A 15754-nucleotide genomic window follows, 5' to 3' on the forward strand; every position below is an offset into this window, starting at 1 on the left:
CTTATATCAGGTCGGGTATCTGTTGGTTCACACCATTTAAGGCATCGTGCTCACCCCAAAATTTCATATTCCTAAACTCGCGCACAATATACATGACTATTAAAGCACATCATAATCGACAAACAGGGCGGCATAACATATTTTAGGGCCTAAAGCGAAATTAAATTTTGAGGCTTTTTAAAACACAAATTCTATTTAGGAAACCCCGAATGGTTTTTTTTTCTTTTACCATTTGATGTTTTCTAGTTCTCACCCGAATGATTTGAACCTGTTTCAACACGAATCAAAATAATAAACCTTTTAAACTCATTACGATTTGAACCTGTTTCAACACGAATGAAAATAATAAACCTTTTAAACAATTTGTTACGCATTATGGTACACAAATAAAATTACAAACTTTGTTACATTTATGAATGCTCGATTTGAGCCAACATACACCTACAATCTTTACTATTAGGCCTCTCTTTAGGATTATCAAGAGTACAAAAACACGCGATCTTAAGAACAAGTAGCATTTGTTCCTCGTATCCGTTTCCCAAAAGACTCGGGTCTATTGCTTCTTTCGGATTATCCGACGTCATCACCTTTCTCATCCATTTCACTAAATTCACTTCTGACGTGTGTTGGAAAAAATCATCTGACGGGAGCTTCCCCATGACCAATACCCCGAGCAAAACCCCAAAACTATAAATGTCACATTTGTCGGTGAATTTCATCGTTTGATGATATTCTGGCGCGATGTAACCTAAAGTTCCCGCGACATTGGAACTTGTCATGTGCGTGTCGGCTTCTGGGATAGATTTTGCAAGCCCAAAATCTGCGATTCGGGCCTCCATGTCATCATCAAGGAGCACGTTAGCGGGCTTTAAGTCTCGGTGGACTATACGAGGGGTATGACTCATGTGGAGATACTCGAGCCCAGACGCAACCCCGAGGGCAATCTTGTGTCTCGCCAACCACTCTAGTTGTCGTGTACCGTCTTGAACTTGTTGCAATATGTCTTGTAAGCTTCCATTTTTCATGAACTCGTAAACGAGGTAATGGCAAGTGGGTCGCGACACGTGGGCGAGCAAGGACAAGAGATTCCTATGTCGAATTTGACCGACAGTTTGGATTTCCGACCGAATCTGACGCATTTTTTTGTTGAGCATCTTCGTGTCTTCCGCGGTGAGCTCTCCCGCGTCTTTAGGAGGTTGTACAATTTTTTTAATGGCGATCGTTTTGATCTTGCCGTCCGATATGTCGGTTTTGTACACTTCTCCACACCCGCCTCTTCCGATAACCGGCATTGCAGCCACCGCCTCGTCATCATCAAGAAACGCAATATCCTCCGCCTTTATCGACTGGCTAAAAATCGCCGGACCCGATCGGTTCCCTCTATTCGTAATCGTAATCGACACCATTTTAATTAGCGCCGAGATGATCATCGCGGATATAATACCCGCGATCGACCCCGCCAAAAACCCGAGAACCCAACCCATTATTTTCTTCCTACTACTCTTTTTATGCTTTCGAACCGGGCCTTCCGCTGGAGCTGGAGCCGGAGCTTGACTATCTAACCCGAAACCATTGTTTCGGGTTTGATTAGTTGACTCCGCAAAAACATACCGTTTCGGGATATGTTTATAGCTCCGGTTTTCCAACTCCGGCGAGGAAGATTCCAACCGGTTCAACTCCGGCAATGGGCGGTCCAATAGCCCATTGCCGGAGACGTTAAAAAACCGGAGGTTTCGAAACGAACGTAATGAAACCGGAACTTTTCCGACGAACATATTGTTATCGAGTGAGAGTTTTTCGAGGTTTGGAAAATACTTCAAGAAACCCAAGTCACCGGAAAATCTATTTTCCGAAAGATCCAAGATTCTTAACCGGAGGAGACGAGATAATCCCGCCGGAACCTCGCCGGAAAACTTATTCTTACCCAAATTAATAACTTCAATTTTCCGGCAATTGGCAATTTCCGGTGGTATACCACCGGTTATATAATTATCAAACAATGACAATTCTTTGAGTTCCGATAACTGCCCGATCGCAGGCGAGAGAAACCCGGTTAGCCGGTGAGTTTTGAGGACAATTCCGGTCACTTTAAGGGTGTGGTCGTTTGAAATTTTCCGATCACATGATATTCCGGCGATGTGGCAGAGGTTTTCCGGCCGCCGGAGATCGCCGGAGAAATTTAAATCTTGAAGAATTGTTAAGAGGGCATGATGGTCGGTGGGATTGAGGTTTAATTTGGATTGAACTAAGAGGGTTAGTGTGAAGAAAATGAGTAGTGGAAGGTGGTTAACGGTGGCCATAGGTGGTGGTTAACGGCGGAGATGATCACCGGAAAATAAATGAACAAGTGGCGTATTTTTATTGAGTGGGGGAGATATTATAATTGAAAAGATCAAATAACGTGTGGAAAATGGAAAATAACAAGTCAAACTTTTTTGTTTTGACTTTTGAATTTTCAAGTCTAGTGTCTACATTCAATGTTATTTATTAGTAACTAGTGTAATGACCCGTGCTACGTGGCGGGAACTCGATCGGTATCGGTTGAGAAAATTCAAGACGAAAATGTTGTTATATAGTAAAGATGTTGATACGTGTTTTACATCGATCGAAAACTATAAAGACGAATATACTTAAGTGTTTCGGTACAACGGCAGTGAAGAAATAAACCAATTTAAGTCTTAACCATTAAATCCATTAGTTGTTATTTATTACAAGATATGAAGGCATGCAGCTTGAGATTTATTAAATTTAAACCCTTCGATAAAAACCTAAAGACATGCTAACAAAGCAACGCAAGGAAAAGTGTGAAGGCTAATACGTACAAATTGGCCCCAATCTGTGGAACTAATACATGGGGGAAACACAAACAGAACTCAAACCTAAGCAAATGAGAAACTCAAAAGAAATACAACCACTAAGAAACCCCATGAGACCACCATGTATAAATTTAAAGGAAATTATAATTTAAATTTATACATACCACATCGGTTAGATAGATACAAAAAAGCAACCAATGAGAAAACTTTACTCTTAGGTCTTGAATAATATATAACATGTATACAATACAAAAGAGATGGCATTATTGTCGTATTAATATACTATTCCTAAGAACTTTCATAAATTGTTATATTATAAAATTATTTATAGACTATATTGCAGAAATCAACATTTATGTTATAACCAAATTACATTTCGTACTTTTCACTATGAAATCGGTAAAAACCAATCGTAAGCCCAAAACGCGTTGGTGACTTAAGAGACAGAGAATGTCTTATAAACCAAGAATCTCTCTTAACCACAACCGATATAGAATTTGTCTAGGTTCTCATAATGATATCCTCATAAGAAGATTGTTCTTGGTAACCAAAATAAAAGATTAAATTAGGACTGTCATTGATTATATGTATAAATTATTATGAATGATGCTACACCACAATATCATTCACCAAAAAAAAACATAAACTATTATGAATTAACGAGTCATTGATAAATCTTATTTTCTCATAAATAACAATGAAAGGTTGACATTGATTGGAATGTTTGAATTCCACAATATTTTATTCCTGTTGTCCAATTCAACGAATAATTCTTTTTTTTTTAAATAGCAAATAACATCGATAGCTCACTTTTACAAGTTATATAAACTAGGTTTTTTTTAAGTCGCACGTTGCGGCGAAACGAAACAGATAATAAGTTATTAAAATATATAAAATTAAATGATAAAGAATATATGAAATTAAATGATAAAGAAAATATGATTTAAGAAAAAAGGAAAAAAGATGATTTAAAAAATATAAAATAAATTATTAAAATATGAAGACCCATTTACTATTCATGGCCCTTCATCAAAGGAATTGGTAAAATTTGAAGCGAAAGAAGTAGAGAAAAAATAAATGTTCTCATGCTAAAACAAAACATTAAACAAATATAAAAAGATAAAAAAGGTTGGAAAAACAAAACTAAAAGAACTAGTTAAAAATGTAATAAAAAATAGAGATAATAAAAATAGATTATAAAATTTAAAATAATTTGAGTAAAAAAAAAGCTCCAATCATTTAATGGTATGTGGCAAGAAGACACTATTCATGCCCCTTCACAATAATTGTGTACCGCGACCAAGTGTGTACCGCGACCACCTCTTAATCTTTACTACGTTTCTATATTGTATAACGCGACTACCTCTTAATTTGTCGTCAAGAATAATTGTGTACCACGACAACCTCTTAATCTTTACTACGTTTCCGGTTGCTCGTGTTTGGGACTAGAGCTTGTAGCCCAAGCTTGGTTGGGTGAGCAATCCAAGGTGAAATGTGCCGGTTTGGGTTACAACCGGCTACCAAGATCCTACCATCGGATAATAGTAAGGTGTAAACAATCCAATTCGCTATTGAGTTACTCAAGATCGACTAATTAACTTATTAAAAGCTCAAATCAAGCCGAACTTAAACAAGCCCAAGCTTGAAAATTTTACCACCGAGCCCAACCTAAAATGCTCGGGCCAACTCGTTTACACCCATAGGTAATATGACGGCTGAAGAACTATACAAACGGTCTGTTTTAGTTGGCGCCTGGTGAGGTTGTTCTAAAATACATATAAATCTTGCAATACTCTGGATACGATTCGGTTCCATTATTTTGCTGAAGAAATGCATATGATACATCCTAAAGTTTTGATCAACATGGCCTGTGTATCAATTACTTTACAAGATCACAAGATAAGCTTACTCCAAGTTTTCACAAGTTTTTTGGACCAAAATGCCCCTAGGTATATGGGCTGCAACAAATTCGATAAGTAGACGATATGGTAATTAACGTTACCACAACGGAAAAAGCAATATGAACAGGACGTGGTGTTTGCGAGAAACGTACTTAAGCAAAACGCTTAATAGAGCTTGATCCTTGTCTGTATCTGACTCCTACAGACAGGACATAAATGAAGGTCGGCCCCACATCCGCAACATGTCTGAAAACAGAACAAATGTTTCAATAAGATATGTTATCGGAAAGGGGATTTCTCCTTACGGTATATGTGAGAAATGTACCTGATGCCCGCAGCCGAAGGCCATATCCTTTTGGTTGGTTATGCAGATGGGACAAAGCTGCAAAAAAATGTATGAAAAAAGATTTAAAAAGCTTGTGTTATACAGAGTAAATTACACAGATGGTCCCTCCGGTTTACCAAAATTTTGGATTTGGTCCCTAGTTTTCCAAAAGTACACGGATGGTCCTGATGGTTTGCATTTTGTAACAAATTTAGCCCCCAACTTTGCCAAAAGTCACATAGATGGTCCATGTGGTTTGCACTTTGTAACACATTTAGTCCCTTACTTGGGACTGCTAAAACCTTTAGATTTGTTGGCTAGGGACTAAATGTGTTACAAAACGCAAACCAAAGGGACCATCCGTGTAGTTTTGAGAAGCTAAGGACCAAATCCAAAATTTTGGTAAACCACAGGGACCATCCGTGTACTTTACTCTCTCTCTCTCTCTATATATATATATATGTGTGTGTGTGTGTGTGTGTGTGTGTGTGTGTGGCCCCCATGAGTTTTTTGGTAACGTGTTCTCATGGTTACCAAAAAATGATCGGTTTAAAATCGCGTATTAAAACACCTCCTTGGAAAAAAAGTTATTGGTTAGTATTTAAAAACATGTTTAATAGTAAATGCGATAAAGTTGATGGATCATGACACTTACATTTTTATCCGATGTTGAAATACCATAAAAACCACTTGTGTTAGCCGATGTTTCTCTTTTCGGGATAGAAGTTGCGGTTGGTTGGAAACTAGTTGAGCGTGACTGCTGCTTGGACCCACCAAAAGATGCTGAATTGTAGCATGGAGGGGGGAGAGAGACCCGATCTATAGCATTCCCTCGAGTAGCACTGAGATGTTATTAACAATACATTTATAAAATTATATATACCTTGAGAATAGTTTTAAGTTTTTGTGGAGCAAGTGAATAAGAGTATTAGTGCTCTGCACTGTATCTTGAGAAAACCGTTTGACACGTACAAGCGTGTGTTTGTAGGGCTGCAAACGAACTGAACTTTCAACGAACTGTTCATGAACCGTTCACGCGGGAAGTTCTTTGTGTTCGTTCGTTTCATCATTGAAGGAACACAAACACAAAAAATCGTTTGTTTTAGTTAAATGAACGAACATGAACAGAGGCTGCGTTCATTCATTTATGTTCGTGAACGTTTGGTGTTAGTGTTCGTCCATTTATGTTTGTTTGTGTTCAATAGTTAATTAGGGTTTTTAATTTTTACATTTATTTTTATATTCTTTTATTTTTACTTGAGGTAACCAAGACAAATAAACCCTATTCCAATGTTCCCACGTTCATTAGTAAATTTTGGATGGATCTTCTTATTGTCTACGATGAAAGATGCCTATGTTATTCGAAATTTAATATATGTTCATTTGTGTTCCTTTCTGTTCATGAACGTTTGTTTGTGTTCGTTTGTGTTCATGCACGTCCATTTGTTTTCGTTTCCGTTCATGAACACTTGTTTGCATTCGCTTGTGTTTGGTACCTAAAATTAACAAATGGACACGAACATGTTCGTTTCCTTAATGAATGAACACGAACAGAAAATCTCGTTCGGGAAGTGTTCATGATTCGTTTGTGAACACATGTATTTCCTTAACAAACAAACACAAACAAGGCCTTGTTCGTGTTCGTTCGGATCGTTTGCAGCCCTATGTGTGTGTGTATAATACGATTTAAAAAACCGTTGATATAAAAGGTAAGATAGGCTAATTACCCTAATATGTTGAGCTCTAGAGTTGCCTTATATTGTGAAGGTATCTCCATCAAGGCTGCAAGAGCAAACTCGGTTTCCTTCCTAGAAGAATTTGTGTTCTTGGACATAATCTCTGTAAAATTAACAAACTAAAAAGGAAAAAACAAACTACTTAGTGAATAAAAAAATGCAAACTCAACACTAGATATATAGCAATATTGACCCATTTATTTATTAATGGGTCGATTCAGGTTATGTTTTATCTCTAATGGGTCAAATGGAATAATCAAAACAGTAACTAAAAGAAAACGGACGAACAGTCGCCAAATAGTAATTTTAAATTTATAAAACCTCCAAGATCACTTCACTCAAAATATATGACATTTCTTGAAATAATATAATGGAAACGGGTCTGACCGGTCCGATTCACCCTATAAGGCCGCTTTTGAGTCGAACAGGATTTCTTAGGGGTTGAACCAGATTTTTATTAAAAAACTTCAACTGTACCCTATTTATTATTATAATATTTACCGCATCACCCGAGTTTTACATCCGGTTCGACTAGTCTAAATGGCCCGACCAGTGGACCAGTAAGGAGACCGGTTCGACGTCCGGTCTAGTCCTGTCCTGAAAACATTGCTAAAAAGCACAATGTTGTTACAATAATAACCTATATTTTTAATAAAGACAACCTAAGACATTGTAGACACCACTAAGAATATGCTTTGGGGTCGGTGACTTTAAACCCGTGCATGATAGTGGTACATAATACTTGCCTGGAAATTGTCGAAAGCTCGAGCAGGGATATTATCGTCAAATTCCTTCATCATGTCCCATGGTCCATCTCCCACCCCAACTAATACTATTGACAACGGATATTCACTATCAATTTAAAAAAGAAAACATTTCAACACTTGTATATAACTAAATATTTTTCATACGTAAAAAACTAGTGGTGGCAAGTTCCACCGATTTACTTGGGAATGGGTCAATTTATGTTGTGTTCTATATAAAACGGTTCAAATAGCCAAAAGGGGGACGGCTCAAATGGGTAAACAGCTTAGACTTTTGTATTCATAATATTGCCTTTTGAAGAATTTTTTATAAAAGATAAAGAGTAAAATGCCATTTCATCCCTAAGGTTTGGCCAGTTTTGCGACTTTCGTTCAAAGGTTTGTTTTTCCGCAACTGGATCCAAAAGGTTTGAAATCTTGGCAGTTTCATCGGCTTGTTAACTCCACCCAGTTTTCTCAGTTAAGTTAAGGGTATTTCTGTCTTTTTTGTTAACTTAAAGGGCAATTCGGTCTTTTTCACAATATGTAAAAACACCGTATACCCGTGAAAACGGATGGCATTAACGAGCAGGATGAAAATGGCAAGATTTCAAACTTTTTGGATCCAGATGCGGAAAAACAAACCTTTGGACAAAAGTCGCAAAACTGACCAAACCTCAAGGACGAAAATGGCATTTTACTCTAGATTTTATCTTAAAATAATAGCCAAAAGGGGGACGGCTCAAATGGGTAAACAACTTAAACTTTATATTCAAAGATATAAATTATTATTGTTAAAAACTAGTTTTTGCCCCGCCCGCGTTGCGGGGCAATAAGACAAATATTTCGCTCTCATAACATGTATGTCTGTACAAAGGGCAAAATCAGAATTATATTTTGAACAGGAGGCGAAATCATGATTTTAAACTGAGAGCAAAATCATAATTTTTAGCTAGGGGGAAAACAAAATTTTATTTTTAACTGTGGGAAAAAACGTAATTTTGAGCTAAGGGCAGAATCATAATTTTGAGCTAGAGGAAAAAACAACATTTTATTTTTAACTGGGGGCAAAAACGTAATTTTAAACGGAGGGCGAAACCGTAATTTTAAACTGGGAACAAAATTAAAAAAGAGTTTTTGAACCGAGGGGAAAAGCGTATTTTGAGCTAGGGCAAGGTATAATTTTATTTTTAGCTGGGGGCAAAAACGTAATTTTAAACGAAGGACGAAAGCGTAATTTTAAACTGGGAATAAAATTAAAAAAAATGAGTTGGTCAAATAGGGAAGTGACAGGGAGCGAATAATTTTGAGCTGAGGGCAGAATCGTAATTTTGAGCTAGAGGAAAAAAACATTTTATTTTGAAATGGGGGCAAAAACGTAATTTTTAAACGGATGGCGAAACCGTAATTTTAATTGGGAAAAAAAATTAAAAATGAGGTTTTAAATCGAGGGCAAAAGCGTAATTTTGAGCTAAGGGCAGAACTATAATTTTATTTTGAGCAGGGGACGGAAACGTAATTTTACCTAGGGGCAAAATTATAATTTTATTTTTTAGATGGGGGCAAAACCGTAATTTTAAACGAATGGTGAAAGCGTAATTTTAAAGTGTGAATAAAATTAAATAAAAAAAGTGTTGGTCCAATAGGAATGTGCCAGGCAAGCTGCCTGGCACTATTCCTTTGAACTTGCAATTGTATATGTAGATAATTCCTTTTGAAGAGTTTTTCATAACAGAAATATAAAATTTGAGGAAAGGTACTTGTGGGGGTAGGGCTATCCATTTTTATCTGAAACCCAAAACCCGACCCGAATTCAAAGCCACCCGAACCCGAATTAGAGACTACCCGAAAAACCCAAACCTTCTATGGGTCGGTTACCGGGTCACTTTTTCGCAGACAAAAACCCGACCCAAAAAACCCGAAATAAACCGGAACGTTTATTATCTTTTTTTATAGATGTGTTCTGTTTTGGAGTCCCTAGTATTTGGAACATTAAGTTTTGGGACTTTTGAACATTATAATACCATATTGTCAAATGATTTTTGAATTTTAATGATAATTTTTAGTAGCAATATGAATTTTAATGATATTTTATAAAAAAAAAAAAAAAAAAAAAAAACCATTTATTTTCATTTCACATCTAAACCCGAAAAGCTAACAAACCGACCCGAACTAACCCGAACCCGACCAACCCGAACTTTAAATGGGTCGGTTATCGGGTCACTTTTTCCCAGCTGAAAACCGAACAACCCGACCCAAGAAACCCGAAGAACACCCCTACTTGTGGGTCATATGTACCTGGTACAAAAATGACCCATTCTAACCCAAACTCGTTTTAACTCATTACAAACGGATGTTGAGAATTTACCTAGCCTTCACAATCGCCTCAACTGTTTTCCGCTCTTGTGGACTTAGTTGACCACGGTCGGTATCAACACTCCTTGTGACCTGTGTGCAGAGGTGCATTTTAGCAGATAAACAACATATGTACTTCTTTCATATGGACCGTCTATACATATTTTGTTTCATAATTACCTGCCCATCGGCAATGATCAACAAGACATGATACTGACCACCACTTTGTTCCACAATGGTGATGGCCATTTCGATAACAGGGGCGAACGATGTGGGTCCTGTTAGGGGTACATAAAAGGATCATATACATAAGTTTCAATAATGAATTAATGATAATTCTCAAATAGAGTCCTATGGTTTTAAATAGACGTCGCAAGATGGGGATAACATGGAAAACGGGTTCGGGTTAAAACGAGTCATTTACGAGCCGGAACGGACTGGGTCAAATCACGTTGACCAATCACACACACACACACATATAGGCTAAGTATTGGCATGAAACCTTAGTTAATGAAAAATCCTATGTAACAAACTTTCTTCTAAAAATTTTTAGGGCATGTTTTCAAGCGTTTTGAACCAAAAAAAATCAAAAAAGCGCCGAACGGTTTTCTTTAGATAAAATATAAAAGTTTTTTGTGCAACACTAAACACAACGTCTGTTACATATGTTACACAACACTTGAAAACAAAAAATTTTAAAACTCTCGCCACTTTTTTTATTTTTTTTAAATAAAATATAAAACTTCGATTTTCAACCCCTTTGACCTGTTCCGCTAAATTTTAAATTTCATCATTTGAGATAAAGTGGAAAAAACGCAACCCATTCATAAGTAAACGAGTCGAAATTGGCAACCTTTGTTGTAAAGAACTAAAGGTCAATCACTCTAAATTTAAACAAGAAATATTCGAAAACAAAACTGGTAAAACGCAAAATTAACCTGCAAGCCGCAATTGTGGTACCAGTTCTCTATAACGTTTCAAAACATCCTCAAATCCATCACAAAATTTATCATCCGGGTAGAAGCTAAAGACTTCTTGATCATGAGTTGAAGCTACAAAAAATACAAAACATATAAGTTGTGATAACTTTCGATTAATAATTAAAATTTGAACAATCAAGCAAGATAACTACAAAATGATTTTATACCGTCTCCGAAACCAAAACAAGGAATTAAATTATCCTCATCAAAAGAAGCTAGAGTTCTTCCAATTATAGATATTGCTTCTTCATAAGGATTCATTTCATTTCCAATGTGATGCAAGCATCTTCGATTAAACGATCTTGCGCCTAAAATTGATGCAGGAAAGACATTTTAACGGGACCCCCAAGATGTATAAAAATATTGAAGGTGGCAAAATGGTTCGGCGTAACAGGTCACCACAGGTTTGGAATTATACAAGTTAAATTTTGCATGGGTAAATAAATTGTTCATTTTTTTATAAAGTACTAGCATGATTCTTATCTAGTGTTTTTAACAAAATTATACGCACTTAAACTACAATATAGTTGACTTTTGACCGTTTGCCCGATTTCCCTTTTAGCTATTTTCTTGTCATACCCGTTTGAAACGTTATGAGACCAAAAAAATAACCTGGATTGAGACGCTCACAAGTAAATGAACCAATATTGCCACCTCAAATATATATGTATATAGGGAAAAGGGTAAAATGAGAACCAAGTTGAGTTGTGAAAACCGTGAGAACGATCCCAAAATTGAAAAAAAAAATCAACTGTTTCTGGAAAAAAATGTCGCCTGCGAAAATTTACTTCACCGTAAAAAAATTTTATTTTTTGTAAAACAAATTTACATCAGTGTAAATGGAGGATAAATACCGGCTCGGCAATTTTTTTTACAGATGTGTTTGTAACATTTTCATCTACGTTTTTGCAAAAAATGGTCGCAAACTCGCACAGGAAGCAGGAGTTCTCACAGTTCTCACAACTCAAAGTGGTTCTTAATTGAACCAGATCCTATATATATATATATATATATATATATATATATATATATATATATATATATATATATATATATAAACACATTCAAGATGAAAGTTAACCAGTCCACTCATTGCTCTTGGTAAAATCTACACCAACAATCAAATTCGAAGACTCCAAACCAGCACGTGCTAGAGCATCAGTAACCTGTGGAAAGTAAAATGACGATTTAGTCACCAATAAGACAAAGTGACAAACTTTAATAACAGTAAACCAACTGACTAAATAAAACATATTTCTTGAATTGCTAAAGTTATAATAACATTGTTAAATAGGCATACCCTTAAAAAAAATGCAAACAATCATTTTTTTTAGTTCTCAAAATTTAAAGAAAAAAATTAACATAATTATAATTGTAGAAGTCAGAGGTCATATCATATTTACACTGGTTTGAGTAACGGATCAAAATGATATAGGGACAAAAATACAATTAGAAAAATATATTTTTAAGATAAAATCTAGAGTAAAAGGTCATTTTCGTCCCTGAGGTTTGGCCAGTTTTGCAACTTCCGTCCAAAGGTTTGTTTTTTCGCAGCATCTGGATCCAAAAGGTTTGAAATCTTGCCATTTTCATCCTACTTGTTAACTCCATCCATTTTTCTCCGTTAAATGAAGGGTATTTCTGTCTTGTTAGACATTTTTATGATAATAAAAACACTATTCTAGTTACGACTTCTCTTATAAACATTAACAAATAGGAAAATGACGAAAATACCCCTGACTTAACGTTAAAAATGGATGGAGTTAACGAGTCGGATGAAAATGGCAAGATTTTAAACCTTTTAGATTCCGATGCGGAAATACAAACCTTTGGACGAAAATCACAAAAGTGATCAAACCTCATGGACGAAAATGGCATTTTACTCTAAGATCCAAGTATTTCAAAAATATCAAAATAAGAAGTTGACTGTGGACCATTTGACCCATTTTCTTTATAGATCTAGTTCACCTGCTTGGCCGGTTACCAATACAACCCAATCTTTATGGACCCTTTTTCACAATACACAGAAAACAATGTTTTACCTGCTCTAAGTTGGTGTAATTATCATCTATTCTCGAGAACTTTCTCTCGAGCCGTTTCTTAAGTGCTGGAGCTTGATTAGGATAGCTTTGAAAAGAAGGAGAAGCATATGGTTGGTTCACTGGTGGTTGTGAATATTGTGGTTGTTGATATGATGATTGTGGGTAGGCCCGCGAATTCGATGTTGACCCGTATGATGAATACCTACTTGAAGCCCTCTTTGAACTTTTGCCCCCCATTAACTCTATTTCTCACTAAGTCTGCAACCTACATAAAGAAAAAAATAAAAATTTTAGTTAGAGTAAGCCTCCCTATTCGTTTTTATAAGATGGGCGATAAAATATAGGATAAATAAAACGATCTTAATCATGTAGAATAAAAGAAAAGGGACAAACGGTAGCATGGGCACCTACACGAAACGCATACAAAACATAACTAACACTGGTTTGATATCTTTTTGTGGCTAACAGACTTATTTTAGGTATAATAACATCATAGCTACAAAAAAAAAAAAAAAATAAGGTAGTTATCTAGATAGATGGGGTTAAAGCTAGGTGGACCGCCTAATCTTGACCTAAAAGCTACAAATCTTCGGAGTCTTACTTAAATCATCATCGAAGTGTTTATATATTCCATCAATGAAACAAACAAAAAATACACTTTAACTCTTGATGTTAAACTGATGTGAACATTATACATTCATAAAAACTTTTATTCATTAAAATTCAGAATAACTTGAAAAAGAAGAACAAGAATAGCACCTAATTTAATAAAAATACATATAATTTGACTTTAGAAAGTAACATCAAAAGTCAAGGTGTTCTCTCTCAGTCTCTCTCAAATGGAGGTCCCAGGAGTATGGATACATGTGTGAACACAAATATATATAATAAATAAAAAATTAAACACGAATTTAAGGATCACCGGATCAAGACCGCTAACAAACAAATTCTTGTTCAACAAAACTAATCAGAATTCATTAACACACACATATCCAAATCAAAACCTCCAACTAAACAAAAAAAAATTACATACAATTGAAACCAAATTAACTGCAGATATTCAAGATTAATTAAAAGCAGTATAAATAAAAAAAATGAATAAAAAAATAAAAAATAAAAAAAACTTCTACAACAAGGGGGAAAAACAGTGACTGATTTCATCCAATGGCGAAGCTTGAAAATTTCCACCGGGGGGTCGGAACAGTGGCGGATCTAGGATTCGCGCCAAGCGGTAACGTTTTATAAATAAGCGGTAACGAAATCGAAAAAACGTCAAATTTTTCCAAAATTTACACTAATTTTACACTACCGCCGGAACGCCAAGCCGTAGCGGACGCCACCCCTTACTATAATATACATCCGCCCCTGGGTCGGAAGTCACCGGACCTAAAATTCTATAGAAGTAAATTTTATTTTTATAAAACCGGGGGGTCGAAAACGTATATACCTAAAAAATTCTATACGAAACGTACATACTTAACACTACTGAGCGAAAAGTTCGCCCCCCCCCCCCCCCCCCCCCCGATTTCATCCAAATCATACTTTTCAAAAGTCATAAGTCTAAGGTCATACACGAGTATACAAACACATAACACATGTTCATACACAACAACCAAAATTAAGCATCATAATCACTATCCACACTGATCCAGATAGAATCTTCCAATTAAATCACACAAAACACATGGAAATTAAACCTAATTAAACGCGAATTAATTGAAGACAATCAAATGCATGCAAAACAATCAAAATCGAGAATCATAACCACTAAATTCGAACTCAATTCACACACACTGATCCAGACTGTAAAACTCCTGAATAAATCACACAAAATACATGAAAACTAAACCTAATCAAACGCATCAATCACACGTCACCGACATCAGTACGGATTAACTGAACACAATCAAATACATAACACAAAACAACAAAACAACCAAAATAAACAATAATAATCAGTAAATTCGAACTCAAATCACATCAGAATTAAACCTAATGTCCTAATCAAACGCATGAAAGAAGCGTTACCGAAATCAGTAGGAATTAAGTGAAGAAGAATGCTGTGGAAAAAGTGAGATACCTAGTGAATTGAATGGAGCGAAAATTAGGTGAGTTTGTTGGTGAATGGAAGCTAAATGTGGTATATAGACAAGAAGTCGATGGAAAATCGGTTAATACATAGGGATGGATTCCACCGGTGATGTTGATATATGTTTTGAGGTTTTCGTGTGTGTTTATCCAATCACTTTGTTTAGACGCTTACCCGTGACGTTGACCCGCACCGATAAATAATAACATGTCATCAAGTTTATCAAATTTAATTTAGAGTAAACTGCCAAAAGACTTTTATCACTTTAATCCAAAACTCAAACTCTTTATATATATAGGTCCCTGTGGTTTCATGTTTATTGTTATTTTTGTCAAAAAATGAAATCAGGTCATATTTGTCTTATAAAATCCAACTATTTTGTCCTTTTCCTTAAGGGCAAAATAGTCATTTTAAAAATTAATTAATATTATATATAAATGAAATAAAAATAACCACAAAACCCAACTCTGCACTCTCTCTAAACACCCTCTCTCTCTCTTCTCTCTCTGCGTTTACCATTTGAGTGAAGATGAGTTGCAGGTACCATCTTTCTTTCTCCATGGTCTCCACACCTACATCCACCCTGATGACGTCACCCCTCCAAACCCCAATTCATCAGGCATCAAAGCTACAATCAAAAGACCCAGTGACACCACCACTTCTGGAATTAAACCGAGAAAGAAAACCCATGAAAAAATTGAGTTTGATGAGAATAAAGCTTAGATCATTCGGCTCAAACTCACCCACAATCACCTCCAATCAAGACT

The 15754-nt window shown here is 35.8% G+C and overlaps 2 protein-coding genes across 5 annotated transcripts; both read right to left on the bottom strand.

Moving 5' to 3' along the window:
* Positions 1–343: 343 nt before the first annotated feature.
* Positions 344–2383, bottom strand: LOC110911900 (leucine-rich repeat receptor-like serine/threonine/tyrosine-protein kinase SOBIR1). Its single transcript, XM_022156553.2, has one exon. The coding sequence runs from the start codon at positions 2298–2300 to the stop codon at positions 411–413; it is 1890 nt and encodes a 629-aa protein (XP_022012245.1). The 5' UTR covers positions 2301–2383; the 3' UTR covers positions 344–410.
* Positions 2384–4606: 2223 nt separating this feature from the next.
* LOC110911906 (E3 ubiquitin-protein ligase RGLG2) lies at positions 4607–15143 on the bottom strand. 4 transcript variants are annotated; one of them, XM_035979600.1, is made up of 12 exons: positions 14979–15143; positions 12899–13162; positions 11938–12022; positions 11024–11164; positions 10815–10928; positions 10057–10154; positions 9890–9969; positions 7525–7630; positions 6770–6897; positions 5698–5884; positions 5043–5099; positions 4607–4963 (listed from the first exon to the last, which is right to left on the bottom strand). In XM_035979600.1, the coding sequence occupies exons 2-12, from the start codon at positions 13133–13135 to the stop codon at positions 4883–4885; spliced, it is 1314 nt and encodes a 437-aa protein (XP_035835493.1). In that variant the 5' UTR covers positions 13136–13162; positions 14979–15143; the 3' UTR covers positions 4607–4882. The 4 variants fall into 4 exon arrangements, with proteins under 4 accessions (XP_035835493.1, XP_022012273.1, XP_022012260.1 ...); XM_022156581.2 differs by having other exon boundaries at positions 12899–13156; positions 14927–15143; XM_022156568.2 differs by having other exon boundaries at positions 12899–13163; positions 14927–15143.
* Positions 15144–15754: the final 611 nt, after the last annotated feature.

Source organism: Helianthus annuus, chromosome 2 (assembly GCF_002127325.2).
Source record: "Helianthus annuus cultivar XRQ/B chromosome 2, HanXRQr2.0-SUNRISE, whole genome shotgun sequence".
Lineage (NCBI taxonomy): Eukaryota > Viridiplantae > Streptophyta > Magnoliopsida > Asterales > Asteraceae > Helianthus > Helianthus annuus.

Bases quoted from the DNA above. Each gene is read 5' to 3' on its own strand.
- LOC110911900 (XM_022156553.2), bottom strand. From the start codon at position 2,300: ATGGCCACCGTTAACCACCTTCCACTACTCATTTTCTTCACACTAACC.
- LOC110911906 (XM_035979600.1), bottom strand. From the start codon at position 13,135: ATGGGGGGCAAAAGTTCAAAGAGGGCTTCAAGTAGGTATTCATCATAC. The intron at 9,970-10,056 runs GTAATTATGAAA...CTCTGCACACAG, and splicing joins TGATCATTGCCGATGGGCAG to GTCACAAGGAGTGTTGATAC. The intron at 5,100-5,697 runs GTAAGTGTCATG...ATTTTTTTGCAG, and splicing joins TTTCAACATCGGATAAAAAT to CTTTGTCCCATCTGCATAAC.